General features: G+C 40.8%; 1 protein-coding gene across 1 annotated transcript in view; it reads right to left on the minus strand.

Moving 5' to 3' along the window:
• Positions 1–21595, minus strand: part of LOC116432475 (uncharacterized) — a 177608-nt gene that overhangs the window by 84592 nt on the left and 71421 nt on the right. Inside the window, exons 2-3 of the mRNA XM_031989469.2 lie at positions 12708–12916; positions 7187–7322 (exon numbers count right to left, since the gene is read on the minus strand). Coding sequence (XP_031845329.1) covers positions 7187–7322; positions 12708–12916 — 345 coding nt within the window. The remainder of the gene's footprint in view (positions 1–7186; positions 7323–12707; positions 12917–21595) is intronic.

The raw sequence follows: 21595 nt of genomic DNA on the forward strand, positions 1-21595 counted from the left end.
ATTCGAAATAATCGTAAAAATGATTCAAACTTCTACGTGTATTCTGTTTCCACTTAATTCATTGCAAACTTATTTCTTCTATTCAAAATAACCGTGAAAGTGATTCAAACTTCTACGTGTATAGTTTCTTCCTTAATCTATTGCAAAGTTATTTCTTTTATTCAAAATAACTGTAAAAGTGTTTGAACTGCTGGACCGACTAAAGCTTCCACATGCATGCTTTTATACTAAGCCTGTAGTAAAATTGTGTTTTTATTTGGAATAATTGAAAATCATCGAAGAAGTGAACCGAGTGAAGCTTCTACGTGTTCGCTTTTTTACTTAATCTACCGTGAAAACATTTTTTTATTTGGAACAACGAGAAAAGAATGAAAGAGGTGGACCGACTAAAGCTTCTGCAGTATGCTTCTCTATATATTCTATTGAAAAATCATGTTTTTGCTCCAACTAACTAATGCTTAAAAATAATTAAATGGTAGAAGTTAAATGTTAATAGGTGGACCACACGCTTTCATACTAGAGCGAAGTTGAATAAAGGCCATATGGCTCAACGAAGAGTTTCATACAGATAAATGCAAGCTTCTTTTTGGGATTTCATTAATACGTCCATTAACGAGGAACGGTTTTCATCTGTCCTATTTCATGAATGGATCTGTATATAGATCTGAATTTCTATAAATACTGGTTTCGAGGTTTTTGTATAATTAAATAAAATATCATATAATGGAACAATGTACGTGTGAATGCGTAAAAGTTTTCAATCTGAAGTTATTGAAAAATATTGCAATGAAATGTATACTTTTACCAGTGATATTATAAAATTGAATCAGATCTGATTCCCATGTATTTAAATCAGTACAGATTCGTGTTGTTCTGTCGCTTTAATTATTTCGCAACCGTTACAAATCGTATCGAGGAAACCCCTTGTTATTCCGTCCCGTTTTTGTATTTCCACAAAGTTATCTTGTCATCGGAATTTACTTCAGCCTCGCATTGCACGGAACCACTGTTCTTGGGACCCAACGAATTGCAAGATTACGGAAATTCTAGGGTAGCCGCTGGCTGTTTCTACACATTCTATTACCGTACCGCGCATTCCTTATTTTGAGGAACAAGTATTTCCAAGAACAGCGTTCGCAGTCACCGCTAATACCTGTTGCAGCACTTCTTACAGTACCCTTCGAAAAATCCAACGTCTCGCTGGCATTGTAATACCAGTGTTCTCCAGTTCGAAAAATTTATTGTCTCAGATTTTTTGAATCCTGCTGCGCTTCCTTGATTTGTCTATAGATTAGAAATATTATTTTCGAAAATGAAAAACGTTTAAACTAGTAACTAGCAACGATATTCTCAAATTGAGATTACGAAACTCTGAGAAAATGATTCGCTCGAAAGGATTTAAAATGCGATTGTATAAAGGAATAAAAATGCGATTGTATTTTCCCATTGTGAATGACAGTTGCATGTAATAACTATTTTTATCGCTTAGTTTATACAGTAGTCATACTTCTATTTGATGATAAAAAGGAGAATACCAGACTCGTAGACGCTAAACGAATTACCAGGCATTTTACTGCAATTTTACCCAGCGGAATAGGATCATTCAATTTACCGGATGTCACATTAATCATCCCCGTGGTTTCTGAAATTGTCAAAGGTAGAAAGTTTGGCATGAAACTTGAATATAAATGAGAATAATAAGATAATGACAGACCAATTATGAAGGATAGGTTGTAGCAGTGAAGTACCTACCGCTCAGCCGTTATACGAATAAGTTAGACTAAACATCTGTCAAAGAGAATTCGTCAAATGAAATTTATTCGAATCGTATAATGGATTAATAGAAAAATTATTGAATATACTTTGCTATATATAACTCCTGTTGCAACAATCGATCTAAAAATGTTCATATAAATTTTTCAAATTTTACAGTTTCAATTATTCTCAAATTTACTACTAAATAATATTATAGAATGCGCGAAAGCATATTTTATACGAACACAATGATCGAATAATAACACGGAATAATTTTATAATGAAATAACCAGTTCAGATTAAATATAAAATTCAGTAGCAGTGGACGTGAAACATTAGTAAGTGTTCCCGTATATTTTCCGAGTTTATGGAAACATTTTTTTTGCAAAATTTATAAATGGAGATACGTTTCAGTTAATTCCAGTAAATACTGCACACCAGTAATTACTAGGTGGTGTCGTAATGGCTTCCCATGGGGTTGTTTATCCGTTCGCATATCTAGTTTCATATTTTCTCCTTTCTTTATCATTTGCTTCTTATTTTAACCACACCGTGATAATTGAAAAAGATAGAAAATTTATTTTCCGTACGCACCTCCAATTAAACCTCCTGAACGAACGAGCGAAAGTTATTTTTCATTAATTGAAATTTTCTTTCGCGATAGAAAAGAGAATACACGTTCGCGAACTATCGAATATTCTACACGATCAGAGTCTAACGATAGAAACTAGATAACAGTGGTATACGATGGAAAGACGTAGAAAATACAGGGTCAAATATTTTTACATAATAATCGGCATTCAAGAAAATCAACTTTCAAGACTCAATATTTCACAATTTCTCTTCAATTTCAAATTCCATTCTTGCCGCTGACTGATGCAAATTTCGTTATGTAAACGAATTCGTTCACAGTATACGTTGTCTACAATCCGCAAGCAAACCGCGGTAGAAAACTATCAAACAAACTGGCGCGGACAATTGCATGAATACAAAGAATTCTTTGGAAGACCGAGTTTCGAGTGCGTAAAGGAAAACGCGTAAACAGGAGACCACGTTCCAATCTTGGAACTCTGCACAGTAAATTGCAGATTCCACGGGAACTTACGTCGACTCCGCCAAAGGAAAAGTTCTCTGTTTCTCCATAAAAAAAAGACGCAGCGGGAGTAACATCAAACTTTGAAGCAGTGGTACGTTTAATTTAAAATTTTGTTACTTTTGATTAAAAATTAATTCTGAGCCTGTAATGCGGTGTACACCGGTGGAACATAAATTAAACATGAAATATAGGAGGGGTTATTTTGTTTTATATCACAAATAACATTCGTATGCATGGGACTATTATAGACATAATTTACGTTAACCCATTAATGAGATTAATCATCCATTATGAAAGTCCATGCGTCGTGGGTACCGTAGAAACCATTGGGAAATGTAGATTCCGGTCTGCGATTTCATACATATTGATCAGCTGGCTGTTGATATTTCTTTGACGGATTGAAATTTACTTGAAAGAGCTATCTACGCTGTACTTGTTGAAGGGGTCGTAAATAAACTATCTACGTTCGTCTTTCGGCCTTAAAATTTCAGCTTTTCGACGGCCGCGGGTACTCGTTTGTAGGAAACATTGATCAAATATTTACGTATGCAACATTCTCGGAGAACTTTCACGTCTATCAACTTCTCAGATTTGAAATTCCGACTAAACCCTTACAATGAATAAATTTGCACGAGGTTACCTTCCATTTACAAAATCACGGAGGCCCGATACGCGGTTCGCTGTTCCCTTTCCAGTGTTTTCTTCATAAAAATTCCAACATTTAAACGAACCAGTCGAATGTAAAAGTTTAATTAACGTTTCGAGGTACTCTGTGCCGTGAATCTTTCATTAATCCCGGGAAACTTTAAAAAGGCCACCGGTTTTAATGGCTAGAACGTCGGCCAGTCTATATTTCTGGTACACTACTTAAGCACAGAAAGTGTGTAGAGTGGAATTGTATACCTAATAAGAAATAAAGAATTCATTCGTCCTCGTACATTTTATTCCAAATATAAAATAGCTTGGTTTGGAGAGTATTACAATTATCTTCTTTTTATTGATCAGACATTATGAAGTAATCAAATAAGAAGTTTAATCCCCCAAAAATTTCCTTTCTCAACAGTTATAATTCACGAGTCTGTTTTGCCTGTGGACGATAGACTAGAAAATAGTCACAAAATTAAAATACCAATTTTGTTTCGTGGATTATTGAACATTAAAGCTGCCGGACTGGTCAAACTGAACTATTTCTAATTTTCCTTTTGACAATCATGCAGAAGATACAAGCTTTTCTCAGAGAAATGACTAAACAACCTGTTTTGATAATCTACGAACTAAAATATAAGCCAATGAAATTTCGAGAAGAATAAAAGGAAGTCAGTTTGACTGCTTGGTAGTTCTACTGTTAACAGTGCTCTTTCCAAACCAACCGAGTTGTAGTAGCTATTACACCAAACAGTTCAATTCCCTTCAATACGAGCAGCAAGACGTTCGAATGGCAGGTGGCCACTGAAAAGGAAAGTAGAAGTTGTACGGACCCGTGCACCGTTATAAATTCGGGAAACACGTAAACGTATAACCGTGATCGCGCCGCGGGCATTGATTAACCCTAGACTCGATCCTTTGATGTCTGCGGCACGTACTCGAGGAAATTAGAAACACTCGACGAATTTACGCGAAAGTCTGTTCCATGACTGTAACGTACCAGTATGTATGTTGTGTACACGTGCACGTGTATGTACATGTGTGTGTGTGTGCGTGTGTGTGCGTGTGTGTGCGCGCTCGCGTCTGCTTGGCAGTCTGTATGGAAACGTTTCGTGACAACGAAGCTGATGCACGGGGGCTCGAGCGAGCAGCGTGCTCGGATCAAACGCGAGACAGTTAACGACGTCGACAAGGAGAAACTTTCACCGCCGAGCTGCAACTTGTGCCGTTGAAATTCACGTGGATTGAAGGCCGACGAGGGCTGTACAAATCACGACGAGAAGCACGAGTACGCGCGCAGACGTATCTTTTTCCGGGCGCTTGCCGACGTTTGATCGCTCGACGCTCCAACTGTTACGTACTGGGTCATTCTACGTATAAACAGTGTATTTATTAGTTTATCTTCTCGTATCTTACTGTTGGCGATTAACCCTTTTGCATCCGTAGGCGGAAAATTTCGCATGTGACGATCGTCGCCTATCACTGGACGCGGAATATTCCGGCGCAGTTCGCTTTTCGCTACGTATTGATCATTTTAAAGATTATCATAATAATAAAGTCTACTACTAAGTTTATTTACTGTATGAATGTATACTACTATCTTTTGTTTTAATTGTTACACGTAATTTCTAAGTAAAATTGAAAATAAAAACGCTATTGACGCGCGGTGATACCAGCTGACTGTCAGTTAAACGTCTCGAATGTATAAAGTTAGTAGTATTTCGAGCTGTGATGCAAATAGATTAAAGATTTCCACGTTCCAGTGATAAGATCCTAAATAAAACAAAATCGAAGGGAAACCGTGAGATTATGGTCGTTCCGCTTTCTCGATGTACATAATGTAGTAGTCATCGTTGAGTACAAATAAGACAGAATAAAAGTGTGACGTTACAATAATTTAGCGTTCTCTGTAAAATATGATACAGTGGTCATCATTCGGTACGAAATCGAACGAGATAAGAATGTATAATCACGATAATTTCGAATGAATCCCTTGCCCTAAGATTTTTCTTTCTAAACTGTGATCGATCTAACTTGGCATTAATGATTTACTGAAACTAAGAGAAAATTCCAGTTTTATTCTATGTCAACGTGTGCTCTGAGGTATATTCATTGATAACAGAGGAATAATATGCAATTTTCCTTCAAACACATTAAATAATATTGATATTTGTTAAATTCTGTTTAAAATCTTCACCATGAGTCTGACATGATATTGCAGGGCAAGGGGTTAAACGTAAACAGTGGTCGTCGTCGAATTTGCTGCGCGTCCATCAACGAACTGTCGAAATGTCGCGATAAGAAAACTTATGAAACACCCCTCGAAGCGTATCGTACTCCGCGGCACGTGAGGACCGGCGAGAACACGGACAGAACAGAAATTTTTTGCACGTGAATCGATGGCGCGTCGGACTCGGTGGTCCAATAAAAATGTAACCCAAAATACGACGAAAAGATTTCGAGCCGCACAATGGCAACAAACGTGATAGGAAATACGTCCCGTTCAAGTGCATCGTGTGACTTGGTTACAGCTCGCCGAAGACTCCCGCTGAAACGGCGGAGGAGTTACGATGCGGCACACGCGCGCCACCCGGTTGCGTGCACCGGAAAGGGAAAAGAGAGAGGAGCTTGGCAAGTACACTTATGTACACCGCTGCTCAAAAGTAGGCGAACACTTACTATTTTCTTGGGATCTTTTATGTATGAGGTATATATTATTCTTATTAATATTCTTATTAACCCTTTGCACTCGGCAGTTTTCTCCTAGAAATATACAACATTTTTCAGCGAGATATGCTGAATGGCGAATGAGATATGGTAAATGACATTCTTTCAAACTAACAAATGAGGAAACTTAGAAAATTAAGAAACTGAGCTATTTTATTTGAATATTTCACATATTGATGCATTATACATAGTATAATATTGTATACAAGACGATAGTTTTGATATATCCAATCTAGTGGTGACTGAGAGTCATCTCTCAAGCGGAAAAGCGTTTTTTCCAGTGCAACCAGTCGAATAACTTGCTACAAAATGAAGGTAAACACGTTAGATAATCAATGTTTTACTGGAAATAGAAACAAAAGGAAAGGCAAAAACTGGAAGACTGTTTAATCGGAGAATGTAAGAATTGATATACAGTGAAATGAACGAAAGAAGACGCAGAATTTTTAAATTCGGTCATTTGACAGTTCTCTGTACGGTTAGTGTTAACGTTCGTCTCTTTTTAATCGATTGTATTTTTATCCAGTCGAATCTATAGATAGCTGCCATCGTCAATTCCATTTCCGATAGAATACAAAATAAAATGCGCGAAATTTCATGAAATTAACACTAAAACTACCGAGCACTCAAATAAACTTCGAAATGTCCCTATAGAAACTGCAATTGACTCACAATTCAGTTAGCGTATTGGTAAACCAATTTTATTAACAACCTTTCACAGAAACATCTGTTTCTTCTTTAATAATTGCAAAAAGTCTAGTAGTTTCAGTGTTAATAAAATATCTTGTATTTTTCTTCCGGCGAATTGCGAGGTTCCGCAAGATGCCCCATGCTTTTGATCGCCCGTGTACCTAGCACCAGTTACGACGACAGGTAGACACGGGACGTGTATGCTGGGTACATTGGCTGGTTCACCGCGATACTCCAGTAATGTCAAAGAGAGAGATCAGAGTATGTACTTACACACTACCGTGAGGTTTTTCGAGACGGAGGCCGTAGAGAAGGTCGGCGCGTCCGCCGTAACTTCGCAGCTGAACGTACCCGAGAGGCCGAAGTCGACGTTGAGCAGCGTAACCTGGCTCTTGTTCGAGTTGGCAACCTGAAACACACAGGGATTGACGAGATAGGTGTGTAAAGCGAATGCAAATGGATATCAACTGCGCCGGGGACCGGGTTATATCCCGTAACCCACGCGCACCGGTAGACTCCGCGCAGGAATTCTGCTCGTCGATTAACGATAACTCGATTTACCTGGCGCGGTTATAATTCGAATTAAATTCCGCACGGCTGCGGCTAACCAGCGGATACATCCACGAGTCTCGTGGCTGTTTGCGAGAAATTAAGCGCGCCCGCGGTTCATCGCGTTCCAATTTCTTCTTTTTTTCCTCTTTCGTCCGAATTACCACCGTATACCCTTTCGCTCTTCTGCGTTCGCTTTGGGGGGAGTCACGGGTTATGCGGATTTCGATGCTCCGAATTAGAAGTGTGCGACACCGAGTTTAAAGTGGAAACGTGTTTTCCAGTTGATCCGAATGCTGTTCGAGGTCTCAGATTAGGGTTACAGAATTTTTTTCGGGTGCATGCGTTTGCGACAGAGAAACGTGCGGAAGGATTTGTGAATTGTCGATTGTAGTGTTGGAAAGAGAAATGTTTTGAGTAAGAATTAGATAGGGAGTTTTCGAATTAACCCTTTTCAGATGAATGTCGACATTTCGGCGAGATCAGATTTTCATATTTGGAAGACTAAATAGCGAATAAATGATTTAATTACTCGAACAGCAATAGATCAGTACGTAGTTTCCTTTTTTTTTATTATTGAAGCAATCAGTATATAATTTAGCTTCTCCCGTTGAAAGTTTTGTATATTTCAAAGAATCTTTGCCCGCAAAGAGTTAAAGGCATTGGTTTTCTGGAGGAGTATGCGTAATCTTATCGAGGAGGTTTTGTTAGAAAAGAAATGAAACATGCGACTGCGGTATGAAGATTATTGTAGGGGATTTTTAATGGAAGTCGAGTTTCGCTGAAAACTTTACGGAAAATCCTTAGACGCGACACGAGTGAAATATAGGGGGAACTGTAAAGGAACGACTTTAAATATCTTGAGTACATTTTATTGCTGCAGATGTGCAATCTGAATTTCAAAATGCACATATCAGTGTAAGAAATCTTCCATATCTCCGTCGAGTATGCGGGTCATGCCGTATTATATATCACGCCCGGTCTGCGCAAACCTCGAATTTTGAGCAATTTTTTCTAAACTCGTACTGACAGATGTCCTCGAACTTTCTAAAAAGTAGTCCACCATCGACCCTCTAGTTTCCGAATAATTTCCGTGGGACATTTGTCGCGCGCTATTACCTTCCGCCGCTGTCGAAATACAAAACAGCGATATCGAGTCGAATATCTCTGCGCGTGTAATTAGTATAGAAACTATGCCTGTAAAATGGGACAAGAAGATTCACACGATTATGTTAATTTAGTTGTAATGTTTCTTTGTGCAATATCCCGATGAATAGTGAAATTAAATGGACACGCGGACGTATTGTATACTCGTTCGCAGTTAATGCGCAAATCATTATTAACTATTGTGTCCCGGAATCATATTCGGTATTGAATAATTGAAGCGGCCGCATAAAAGCTTATTATACAAAACGAATCGCGAATTGACCGACAATTCAGTTCGCCCGTCGCAATTTGCGCGTCGAGATATCCATTTTCATAATATCACCGGTTCCCACAAATCGCCTTGTTCCCATTGTCTTCGCAAACAACGAAACATGCTCGCATTTTACACGGCCCGTTCGGTTGCTCGCGTCGTTTATTTAAACTCTTCCAGTTGATCCGAAGAAACCTAGAAAATTTTGTCTTACTTACAAATGCGAATTTCTACTCGAACAACAAATGAAACACAAACAAGATTATCCTGGATACTGATACCTGATAATAATCCTGAAACCTTATTCGAGATTCCTCGAAAAGGCATTTTCCTATTATTCATTTATAGGAAATTTGGAAGTTCCAAATTTGCACAGAATGCGGCACAAAGAAGTATACAAAATATCTAAAGTGCAGTACATCTCCTAACTTTTCCTAAGAGAAGCCATTTTCTAATAATCTTGTGTTTCTAATTATATTTCTAATAATACGAATTTGCAGACAAATCCGCAGACTAACAATGTTATACGATATGATCTAGAAATAATATAATTTTCTTCATCCATACTTTTTGCTTCCACGATTCCAACTAACTTACAAGGCTTGTCAATTTAAGAGCCTCGTCCACTGTGGCAACAAGAAAGTTATTTATTTCAGTCCCGTATCATATTTTTGACTATCCGGGATCATGTCTGTTGCCGAATAATTTCTACCGTGGTTCTTTTCGTTAAATACATCCAGGTCGCAGCTGCTCGCCCCGAAAAAAGAATGATTGCGTTCGTTTTTCCAGGGACGCGGGCTCGCCCGGGGAAATGTTAATATCGACGCAGGGCACGTCGCAACAAAAGAACACCCTTTTCGCTAAATGTTTCTTTCGGCCGGGCAACGTCGGGCGAACACCGTCCGGGGAAATCGTCATCTTATCAGAAATTACCCGGCACTCGGGTAAATTGGCTCGATGAAGCGAGCGCGAGAACCTAGACGACGCGACGCACCGGGACCAAGATGGCCGCCATTGGAACGCGGCGCCTCGAGGGACAGGCAGGTCGCCGGGAATTGTTTCATCGGGAACAAGCGAAACAAAATGCGGGTAATTAGCGGGATTTAACGCACCGAGCACCGCGTGAATTATTTATTATGTTATTTAGTATGTTTAACCTACTCTCCGTTTCGCCGAGAGATTGCGCGAATTAAGTACCACTTTACGTTTTGTCAATTGCATGCATTTCATGGTTTATTAAGTTTGTTGAAGATTTTTTCATTCTCGAATAGAAACGAAAATAAATATACTCGACCCTGGAGACCAGCGGTGTTTCCTTACTTCCGCATTTAATGCGTTAACCTTTTCGAAAGGTTTCGAAACTGAGCAAAGTAATTATTATTCGATTGTTTTATTTGAAAATTCTTTTAAAAACGGTGCAGCGTAGAAACTTCGTAATTTTATACAGCAAAGTTTTCTATATTCATTAGCCAACAATCGGATAGGAAGAGTTAAATAACCGTGCGCGAAGATACTGCGCGAACGCAAGGGATGAACGACGACGCAGAGGAGCGGGGCGATACCTTCAACGAGGTCGAGACGGACGAGAAGACCCGCGAAGTTTTTCCTCGTTAATTTATGTGTCGCCGAGCGAGTAAAAATCTCGCCGGAACCGCGGTAAAACCGGATATTAACAGAACACCCGTTTTTTCCCTGTTCTTATTAAGTCGCTATTAGCTATCGAATCTCATTCGGCCTTCCGTCAGCGTCGCACGGCCAGGGGAGGGGGGCATTCAAACTACGGCGGCGATTGCAAAAACTGGCATAATCTGCGTGCAAGAAGTGTGATTTATAATAATGGCCTGTTTGTCGCGCGGATGTTCGGTGTATGAAACGGCGCAGGACTTCCCGTCCGCGTGTACAAGAATAATGGAAGCGAATAAGATGACTATGCGAATAGAAAATGTTCCTGTAATTTATTGTCGGTATAGTTATCGTGTACCGTGGCCCAGGAATACCATTTTCTCTGAATTATGCTTCGGTTTATGAAGTATCTAATGAAACGTCTCTGTACAACGCTTTCCCACGTGGTTGACCAATTTGTGTATGCACTAGTTAATACTTCCGTAATCAATATACATAATACTATCAACTATACATCACCTTATTCACTGTACTATCATCAAATTACCAAATCGCGTCACGCTAAAAATAAACTCCTAAACCCTCCGACAACTAAGAATCATCGATTCCAAACACCTCCCGCAATCACAGTCAGATTAAGCACACCCCCGCAAACACTCCTAAAAAGCTCAATTCCCCTCAACCCCTAAATCTCGAAAAACATTCAACCGCTCAGTTAAGAACCATCGATCATCGGCCACGTGAAAAAAAAAGACTAACAACAAACCGTTCCGATTACCGTGCGCTTAGTGTCTCCACCTGTCATCCCGTTTATGCCCGAACGCGTTATCTTCACATCGACAATATTAATTCACGAGTCTATGGACACCGAAAATATTTAGTTGTTTCCGTTCGAATGGCCCGGCGTCGCGTTCGGTCAGCGTCGCAAACAAATGGAGATAACAATGCGAGAAGACTTAAAAGCCTCTGCCGTGGCCGAATCAACTCTATTTCACGGTAGCTGTATCAAACGAAACAATTTCGGTGTCTCTTTCGGTTCCCGCGAACAATATTTTTTCATTCGTCACGTTCACGGTACACGGAGCGTTGCCGTCGCACGGTTTTCCGGTGGCTTGGCGAGGGGAACAGTGGAAAACGGGGGGTCGAGAGTAACGGCCCCGTATGCGAACCGTGCCGGTTGTACGTGAAAGCCGTGTGCAACGTCGTTCTGCCCCGGATCATTCGGCTCGGACCCCGAAACAACAGGCCGGCCCGAATTTGTTTTCAGTCGCGTAAACGCGTGTTTACGGAGGCGGTTGTATCGATCTCCGGGAAAACCGCCGCGCCACGGAACTGCGTGAAACCGTACCGCGGAACTGCGTACGGAAGTGTACCGGCGATGATAAAAGCCGGACTGTTTTACGCCGATTACAGGCGGGCCGTGCCGCTGTTAACGAGCATCCCACCGGCGCGCAACGTGATAAATTCGTGTATCTGCCGCGCCAGGAAGGAACGCCGTGTAACATCCACCGCTACTTGCGTCCCGATTATTCGCGGATCGGATCCCTTTCAAGCGGGAGCGTTCTCCGTTATCCGGTTCTTGCGTTCTTCGTTTTTATTGCTTCTATGTGGTGGAACTATATTCAGTTTCCTTAATCCGTCGCGCTATCATTTAGCTGAACTCTGAGCTGTAATTATAGCGACATTGCATTTCACTCGTGATATTTATGCTTGGCTTGAAATTGTGAACTTATCGGTGACATTCTTGTTTGAGAAATTCTGATTGTGGATCTTTGATTGCGAATGGTTTTAATACGCAGACTGTACTGCAATTACGTTAATCGGTTCAGTTTCTGATATATGGAATTAGCAAATAGTGTAGATATATGGTGTACCGTTCGTAACGAGTTTTGCTGATATTGAAGATGGATTCTTGATAACAATGAATTGACATGTTTGCATGGGTCTCTATAGGAATTAGGGTTACTTAAACACTAGTATTAGTTCACGGTACTTACCATGGGAATATTTCTGTATCGAACGTTAAGGATTGCATTTTGATAACGGATATCAATGCTACTAATAACGAGTACACAAAGGAAACAGAAAAATATAGTCGATTCGAATATATTCCCAAGGAGTTCGCGGCGAAACGTGAACCCGCAGCCGACCGCGGCGAAGCCCGCGGCCAGGCGTGGAATAAAAAGATAACGGATGATGACTCACGTCCACATTAACCCCGTGGATGTCGAAGGTTTTGGTGGCTGGGACCTCGCTGGGCGTGAAACGGTAGAACTCGTGCTTGCCACGGTACCACTTCAGCGTGTAAAGGGGAGCCTCCTCGAGATCGTAATGGCAGCGTAGAATCGCCTTCTGACCACGTTGCACTGCCTCCGGAACTATTTCCAGGCTGACATTCCGCAGGCAGCTCGCACCTTTGTGGGAAATGAGAACAGGAACGGAGCATTAAGTCTAGTGTGCATCATTAGTCCGCTTTTACTCCTCGCGCCGGAGGTTGCACAGCACGCGTCAGCGAGAAATTGCAATTCCACCGAATGACAATTCCTCTCGCTTCCGCCACCTAACCCGCTCTATGTCTCTTCCACTCCCTCTCACCCTCTCCCTCGCACAGTTAACCATACACGAGAGCACCGACCACGCAAACACACACATACACACAGACACACACATACGTGCGCATGCACCTTTATACAAACGTACATTTTTCTTCTCGCTTTCCTCTCGCCCTCTCTTCTCCCGCCCCTTTTGCCATAACCTCGATCAACGTGCTCGTCCTCTATCTCTCCACCCAATCCCCACCCCCACCCTCCTAGAATCCGCTCTTCAACCCCCACCGTTCGTCCCTCCTACGACGAATCAACGTTTGTATGTATATAACCCACCTTATCCCCCTTCCTCCCCCTCGACCCCTTCGACCCCTTCGACCCCTTCGACCCCTTCGACCCCACTGCTCTCTTTCTTTCGCTCTCCCCCTCTTTTCTTTCTTTCTTTCCTCTTTTTTTTGTACTTCCTGCTGACGTCCCGTTCGCTCGGATTATCGACGATTCGAACTATTAAAGCCCGGAGGAATTGAACAGTATATATGCCATTCATATTAAAACAGGGGCGAGCTTTGCCGCTCCTTGATGTCGCTGCAGGATGAGACCTCTTATTACGTGCTAGCTTCCGGCTACACGGAAGTAGGTGGATGTCACCGAGCCACCGAATGGGGACGAAACTCCGTGGGGCGATAGCCGACCCACCGACAGACGGACCGACGGACCGACCGACCCCGCCGCGGCGCGGCGCGCGCGTAAAACACCGGACTGATGTCCCGCCGGCACGTATTATTTGACCGGGACACGGGGTACGTGAATTTTCCAGCGGGACGACTCTCGCGACTGCACGGTCTGTTCGAAACACTGGACGCTGCTTGAGTTTATATTAATATTAAGTTGCTCAAGAACGACCAGCCGCATTTCTGGAAAGTTTTCAGAAGTATTTCACTTCGCTGAGTTACGTAGTATGTAACTATAGTGATGCGATTGAGTGGGAAAGTAAATGTAATGCGTTGTAGAGTAAACGTGTGCGATGCATGGGAAATTATACGCGACTTTAGCTAATGAGTAATAACAAAAATAGTGTTACTGTTGGGTGACTGTTGCGAATAACAATGCGCGACTCCATTGATGAACACTGACAATTATTGATATTATTGACTACGTCAATAGTCTCTGTTTTATGTTAAAATAGTTCTTTTCTTGTGCACACTTTTCTTTGTGTAGGCTTGGGCCATTTGGTTGGCGAGATACTTTTCAACTATGTCGTGTTTCTTAAAATTATGTTGTGGACGCTTGGACGATCATATTTATAAGGTATGAAGTTTCTGTAACTTAACCCCAAATTATTCGTTTCAATTTCAGTGTACATTTATTTATATAGAATATGTTCAAATGATTCAAACAGTTTTGGAACGTTTTTTGAAATGTTTGGTATGGAAATTGCGAACAGTATAAAAGTATAGGTCTTCAGAATATAAAGCTGATGGTATAGAAATTATTTTTGAACGTCCTTGTGTCTCAGGACCCTTGGGGATTCTCTTTCCCGATTTTCTCCAGTAATGGAAATTTTCTAAAACCAAGACGCGTGCTACGTACGGAGACTGCAGAAGCTGAATAAAACTATAGCTCTTTTCCTTGGGAGACAGAAGATGTCTGTGATATTATCCATTTTCTTAAACCTTCTATGGAACCTATGTTTAGAGAGTTTATTTTCTACTTCTGTAGTGTATTACAATAAAACTTTGCGCGTTGAAGCCTCAAAAATTGTAGATTAAATAAAAGATTAAATAAAGTCAACATAAGTTTCGAATAATATATACATTTCAAAAAAATAATCAGTCCAATATAATTCGGGGTATCATTATTCTGCTTCATACTGCAACATTAATGAAAAACATTTACAATCTGCCTAAGTATAGATTGAAAAATTCTGAAGTATTTTAACCAAAGGCAAGGAAAAACAAAGATATGTTAATTTGAGGTACCATTATACTTCTTTACACTACAACATTATTAAAAGACATTTGTCATATTCTCTAAGTATAGATTGAAAAATCTCAAAGTATCTAAACCGAAGGCAAAGAAAAACGAAGTTGAGATAATTCGAGGTACCATTATACTCCTTCATACTACAACATTAATAAAAAATATTTACAGTTTGCTCAAGTATAGGTTGAAAAATCTCAAACTGTCTAAATCGAAGTAAGGAAAAGCGAAGATGAGATAATTCGAGGTGCCATTATATTCCTTTACATTACAACATTAATCAAAAGCATTTAAAATTTGCCTAAGCATAGGTTAAAAAATCCCGAACTATCTAAACCGAAGGCAAGGAAAAACGAAGATGAGATAATTCGAGGTATAAAGGGGTGGAGTAAGTATCTGACAGCTTTGTAAGAAATTTAACGGCAGAGTCTCATACGTTCATCGATCCCAAGGCAGGGAGCGTCTAGCGACGTTTGTCATAGAGGGGCGGAGAAAAAATAAACGAAAATTCTTAGCCCCGCAAAGGCCAAGATCCGAGAAGTTGGAAGAGCTTTTTCCCCCCTTTCATTTCGAACTGAAAGGAATTCTGGAAAATGTAGGCAGGTACATGCTGTATGCTGAAAGTTTCTGAGGACTGCTTTTGAGGATTGCAATGTTCTCAATCTTCCCGTTCGCCTTCCACTAGTTTCTCGCTGCATTATTCGATATACCTACATTTAACGCAGGCGACCCGTTTTACCCGTTGAAGCACGAGCATGACTGAAAGCACTGGCTCGATGGCGCCTTGTAGTTAATTACTTTCTTCCCAACACGCCGCTTGATTCCTTAATATAGCATGCTTTCACAAATAATACGGAATCGGCCGGAGAATATTGCTGCCACTTCCATTCATTCGAATTTCTTAATATTATTCGATTTCATTCGGTCAATAAGTTCGTTCGCGTCATTATTTTTGATTTCCTCGTTTCACAGTGAATCGACAATGATGTATCGTACACTCAAAGATTCTGTTTTACATAGGAAATATGAAATTCTAATCGTTGATGAAATATTTCTTTGAATTATTATTGTTGGTTCGCTTGTTTTGTAGGTAATCGATGAAAACGTATCGTGCTTTGGAGTAATGCTTATCGTCTTCTTTTGCAAAAGATTGATGTAAATCTATCGTACAAGAAATGGTGTAATTATTGCGAAATCGATGCAAATGAATCGAACATTATCTTCTATTTCTGAAATAAAAAATTAATTGTACTCTACGATGAATATTCTTAACGTCAGAGAAACAACCAAACCCCATGACGTTGCATTAATGAAATCATTTTATTTGGGTCTCTGGAAACGCTTGATACGTACTCGCCACGCATTGCACAGGTTTCGGGAAAATTTAAGCCAAATATAAATAAATAAAAACAGAATTAAACTTTAATGACAGTTCTGTATGCATCTACAGTCACTTAAAGCATTCGCGATTAATTCCTTTTTTCACTGAGATGACACTTTCAACATTCAAGGAAAGTGCAACTTCACTTTTGTGGCCAGTAAAACAAAGAGAACAAACCACGGAGAGGAAAATAAGTAAACATCGCCGAAGAAAAATGTTTTCTCGCCAGGATTTCCTAATTAAATCTCGAATTAAGTTATTCGTTCCCTACGCTTCTTGTTTTGAAGAATCAAAGGCGTGCCTTAATTCTTTGCTGGTTACGGATATTGATGGCCAAGCTTTCCTATAATTACACGGGCCAAATCTTTCCGTGAACAGCGCATTTACAAACGTTTCCCTGGGAAATTAAGCCGTGCTCGCAGCGGCGAAAGGCCGCAATCAGAATTGCAAAGCTCTCGTGGCTCTTTCCTGCGTAACTGTTTTTCCATTCTGCCAGCTCGCAAGCAGCTTCTGTGTGGAGAGTCAATATTATCGAATACAACGCGTAAAAGTAAATATGTATGCATATAGTAGGAATATTCAGTAAGTCCAGCGTCTACTTGAGTAACAAATAAAATATTCAATTCATTCGCAGCTCCCATCCTTCGTCATCATCCTCGTAGTATGTAAATTCATAATTTTCATTCACACGAAACAAGAATATACAATGGAGAATTAGATTGCTGATTCATTAATAAAATATATCAGCATTTTACGACACCATTGAGCAACATTAACCTTCGACCCGTCTATGCGAGACATCAAAATTCATTACATAATCGTAGGAAATCTGGATGAACCGACGGTATCGTGTTTAAAAATCTCACCTATTAAGAATTCTTTATACGGTTTCGCGAAGCCTTCTCTACTTTAAAACATCTTTGTCATTCCCTTTAGCAACGAAGGCTGCTCATGAATACTCCATTCCTCTAAAACCCGGAGCTCTGTATCGATCATCTCGGAAGCAGTGTTTCAAATTCCCTATGTCGTGAATGGTTTTCGACGCGCGCGGACAACCGACGTGCGCTCTCGCCTTAAATTTTCGATCCTTCTTTAAATATTGATTTTCCCAATTATCTCTCGACGGGACGGGACGTCGTAAAAAGAAATTAATTTCATTATGTCGATTTACTTTGGGACACCGGCACGGCGCGCGTTCCTCGTTGAACTTGCGACCACTTTGCACTCTAATCAGCATACGTTGAACGCATTGTGCAATAAGGAAAAAGAGAGCGAAGAATAGAAGACGAAGGAAGGTATAACAAGTTTCCCAAGAGATGTATGTAAAGTCGTTCGACGCGACAGCAAGAGAAACGTCGACGTGAATCCGACAGCGAACGCGTTAACACACTTTGAATTATACAGACAGCCGAAATGATTCTTGTCGGTATTATCCGTGCGTCACGCGAGCACCGTTACAAGAAACATGAATTCTTTCCTTGGAAACTCGTCCGGTACATTTTCCATCTCACGCGCTACAGATTCATAAATCCGGAACAGCCGCGTCTCCTTTATAAACCCGCGCGCTCGATAAGTTTCCCTGACTTCTGCCTTTCGTTCTCGAGTTTTAATTTGCTAAATTAACGGCGAACAACCTTTGTCTTCTCGCAGGCTGGAATTGAAAGCCTAACGTTTTTTATTCGCCGGAATGGGAACTCGTCGGGAACTGAAATCGAAAACCTAATATTTCAGGGCCGGAATGGAAAACTTGATATTTCACGGTTCAAATCGAAAATCTAATATTCCGGGGCCAGAATCGAGAATTTACCGTTCCGGCGGTAAAACCGAAAACCCGATATTTCGATGTCAAAATCGAAAGCTTGTTATTTCGGGGCCAGAACCGGAAACCTAGCATTCTTCGCGGACCAGAATAGAAAACCTAATATTCCTCGCGGGTCAAAAGCACGGACTTAATACTCTTTGCGGGCTACGATCGAAAATCTAATATTCTTTGTGAACCTCGGCGGACGGGATATTAGAAACTTAAGAGGATTCGGTGTACAATTATCTTTCAGCGAATGCGATACAAGCTGAGAAGGATGACACAAGGAAAAGAGATGTCCCTGTGTGTCGGCGGTTTTTAGATTTCAGGTGGTGAGCTGCGAGTTGCTTAGCGGAATATTGAATTATCAGCGAATTAACGATCGTCCGAATCTATTTCAGCACTAATGACGAATTTATGCGACCCGACTCGCCAATTTCTGCAGGTTTCGTCTAATACAAGAAGCTCCGCCGCGAAACAAGTCGATCAATTATAATTTTCATTTTTCTTTCGGGAAAACGACAGCGCGCTCCAGTTCGCGGCGGGGCCGCGAGCGGAGCTTACGTAAATTGAACGGTAGGTATGCGGCCGAGCCGCAAACGATAATCAGAATTGCAAAATTCTCCCCGCGGAAACCGACAGAGAAGAATATTTCCCGGGTTCTCCGGTGCCGCGATATATTTTACGAGTTTAAATGCACCGGGCGTCGTAAATAAACGCGCGCGCTCGCTCGCTCGCTAGCTACTTCAGAATCATTTGACCACCTTTATCGAAAATACGGGAGATATATTTGAGGTACGTCTTTCCGACGTAGATTTTATTACTGTATTTATCCCATCTAGTCTAAGAATCTTGTAATTAACGGTACACGTGGATATTCCAACAGAATCACCGCAAATGAAGGAATAATAGGACAAGTTGGACGAAAGTTTAAAGTACTCGGCATATTATTGACAAGACAAGAATGCGTATACAATGATTCTCTATTTTTCACGAACTCAAACATGTACTTAACCCTAAAATTACCAGACAGATTAAAATGACCCATTCCTGATTCCTTCTTTTCGCGATTATTAAAAACAGATATTTCTCTGAGAAATTATTCAAGAAATTGGTTTAGCAATGCACAAACTGAATGGTAAATCAATTGAAGTCTCGGTAGATGCACTGTTGGAGTTTTTATAGACGTATTTCAACATGTCAATTTAACTGCTCGGTAGTTTTAGTATCGATTCAAAGCGTAAACGAGTAAAACGGCGCAAAAAGATGAAAGTATTATTCGAAGAGAAAGAACCCAAAGAGTGCGGCAGAGTTGAAACTGCGATACCTTTGATTAATGCATTCTTTCGTGTGACATAAACACACGGGACCATGAAAAATCACTGCAGAGTTTCGCCGTGCCTCGCTGACGCCCATTCCGTATCGGACCTATCATCGAACTTCGCGTAATAACTTGGAGGATTCGTTAACTTGTACTGTCCGACTAGCGTTCTCAACGGCTGCAAAAAACTTTCGAGTTTTTCGGGCGCGCGCACGGTCACTGGAGGACGCGGAATCTGTTTGTTATGTCCGGTTGATTCACTGCGTCGCGCCCGGCCGAAAGTCGAAAGTTCAGACCCGTGAAACGACAGTAAGCCGACCGTACAGCGTCGCGTCCCCTTGGGAACGACCGAATTCTCCGCTTATACTTCCGGTCCGAGCTCACGCGGCATCGGGAAGGGCGAATTTTTCACGCGGAACGGCCCGAGGACCCGGATCCCTGATTCCCTCTGAAATTGCATGATCCTCCACGCGCATCAATGGCGTATTTAGAAACATATGGCGCGCTTCCTTGTATAGTTCCTACGAGCAGAGATAACGAGAAAAGTTCGAACACTTGCGAGGCTTGTTAGAAATTGTGCTAAACAAATCGTGTGAAATACTGTATTCTAAAGAAATCGGTTTCGGTTCTCAATATCGATTGTTTCAATTTCACAACTGAATATATGAAGAATGATCTATGGGGTTTTTGTAACCTGTTACACGATATCGCTGTAGGCAATGCGTATTCGGAATATTTTACCGTGTTCCGCTTTTGATGATACATATAGATAAAGTTATAGAGAAATGGTGATAAATATTAGCGAGGTTAGCACGAAGAATATTTCTGCTGACTGAAATTCTATTTTACCACTATTTCTAGCTACAACTGAGTATTATTAGTCGTCGGGATGTTTATAAACCTCAACGCTGGTACATCATCATTATTCTTCCACGCAGTTCGATAAAAACTGTCGGTCGAAGGGTAATGAAAGTGACGAAAAAGGAGTAACGCTGCATGAGCGTCTGTCGCCAATGCAGAAAAAGTAGAAACAGCGAGGCACGGTCAGACGTCCGGACGCGGATATTTGGGAGCGCGCTGGCCGATAAACTTCCAACTACGGGTCCGTAAAAAAATTTTTATTTTATCAAATTCCTCGTTTTATTTGGAAGTGCTCTTTTTTCGTTATTCTCGGCCGGCAGCGAACTGGCGCATTTTTACACGCGCATCCGCGAAATTACAGTATTTTCCAGGACTTTCGCTGCCCAAATGTGGCCAACCATTACTTCGCCGTTTATGTACCCTGTATTAATGCTTTCCCTGAAGCTGCAACAAACATACACGCACACCGCCGGATCGTTTATACGTGGCGTGTTGATATGTTCCCGCTGCTGTCGGCTGATGCGCATTATGTTCCCTTTTGTTCCATTCTTAGTTCTCAGTTGTTCCTCGACGGTTCGTTATTATGCGTTTACGTGCTTAACAACGATACTGCGGTTACATCGTATAATTTAATCGTGCTGTATACTGTATAACAGTGTAGGGTAATTTTAATATATTTATGATAGGATTATAAAGTGAGATTATTCAGCTGCTGTACGTACATAAATACATGAATATTTATACACGCTATTACACATATAATCGAATAATTCCATAAATTAACGGCGAAAATTTCAACAGCGAAAATTTCACTTTTTCTTGCGATATTCGTGTTCTGAAACTCGAAAAAAACCGTAGGGAACTCTGAAAAAGTGAAACTTTACTTTGAAAGATAACAATGATTTCTGCCTCGTTTAATAAATTCAATTACAGCTTTCGCAGGCAGCGGGAATAACGAATTTCCACTGAGAAAATTCCTTCGCGGTTTCAACCAGTGCGCGCGGCGTGGTATTTTATTTAAATTCTTCGCGTGTCATTAAAACGAAAGAAGGAATAGTTTTCGACGTTACGGTTTCAACGAAATAAAGTGACTCTCCGGCCGTGACGTATAGCATTTGATGAATGGATCAGACATGCGAGAGCGCTTCAGCCATTCCGATCGTTAAGCTTCTGCCATTCTTTTTAAGAGTGTTTAATTAAACA

The sequence above is a fragment of the Nomia melanderi genome, chromosome 3 (assembly GCF_051020985.1).
Source record: "Nomia melanderi isolate GNS246 chromosome 3, iyNomMela1, whole genome shotgun sequence".
NCBI classification, from domain to species: Eukaryota; Metazoa; Arthropoda; class Insecta; order Hymenoptera; family Halictidae; genus Nomia; species Nomia melanderi.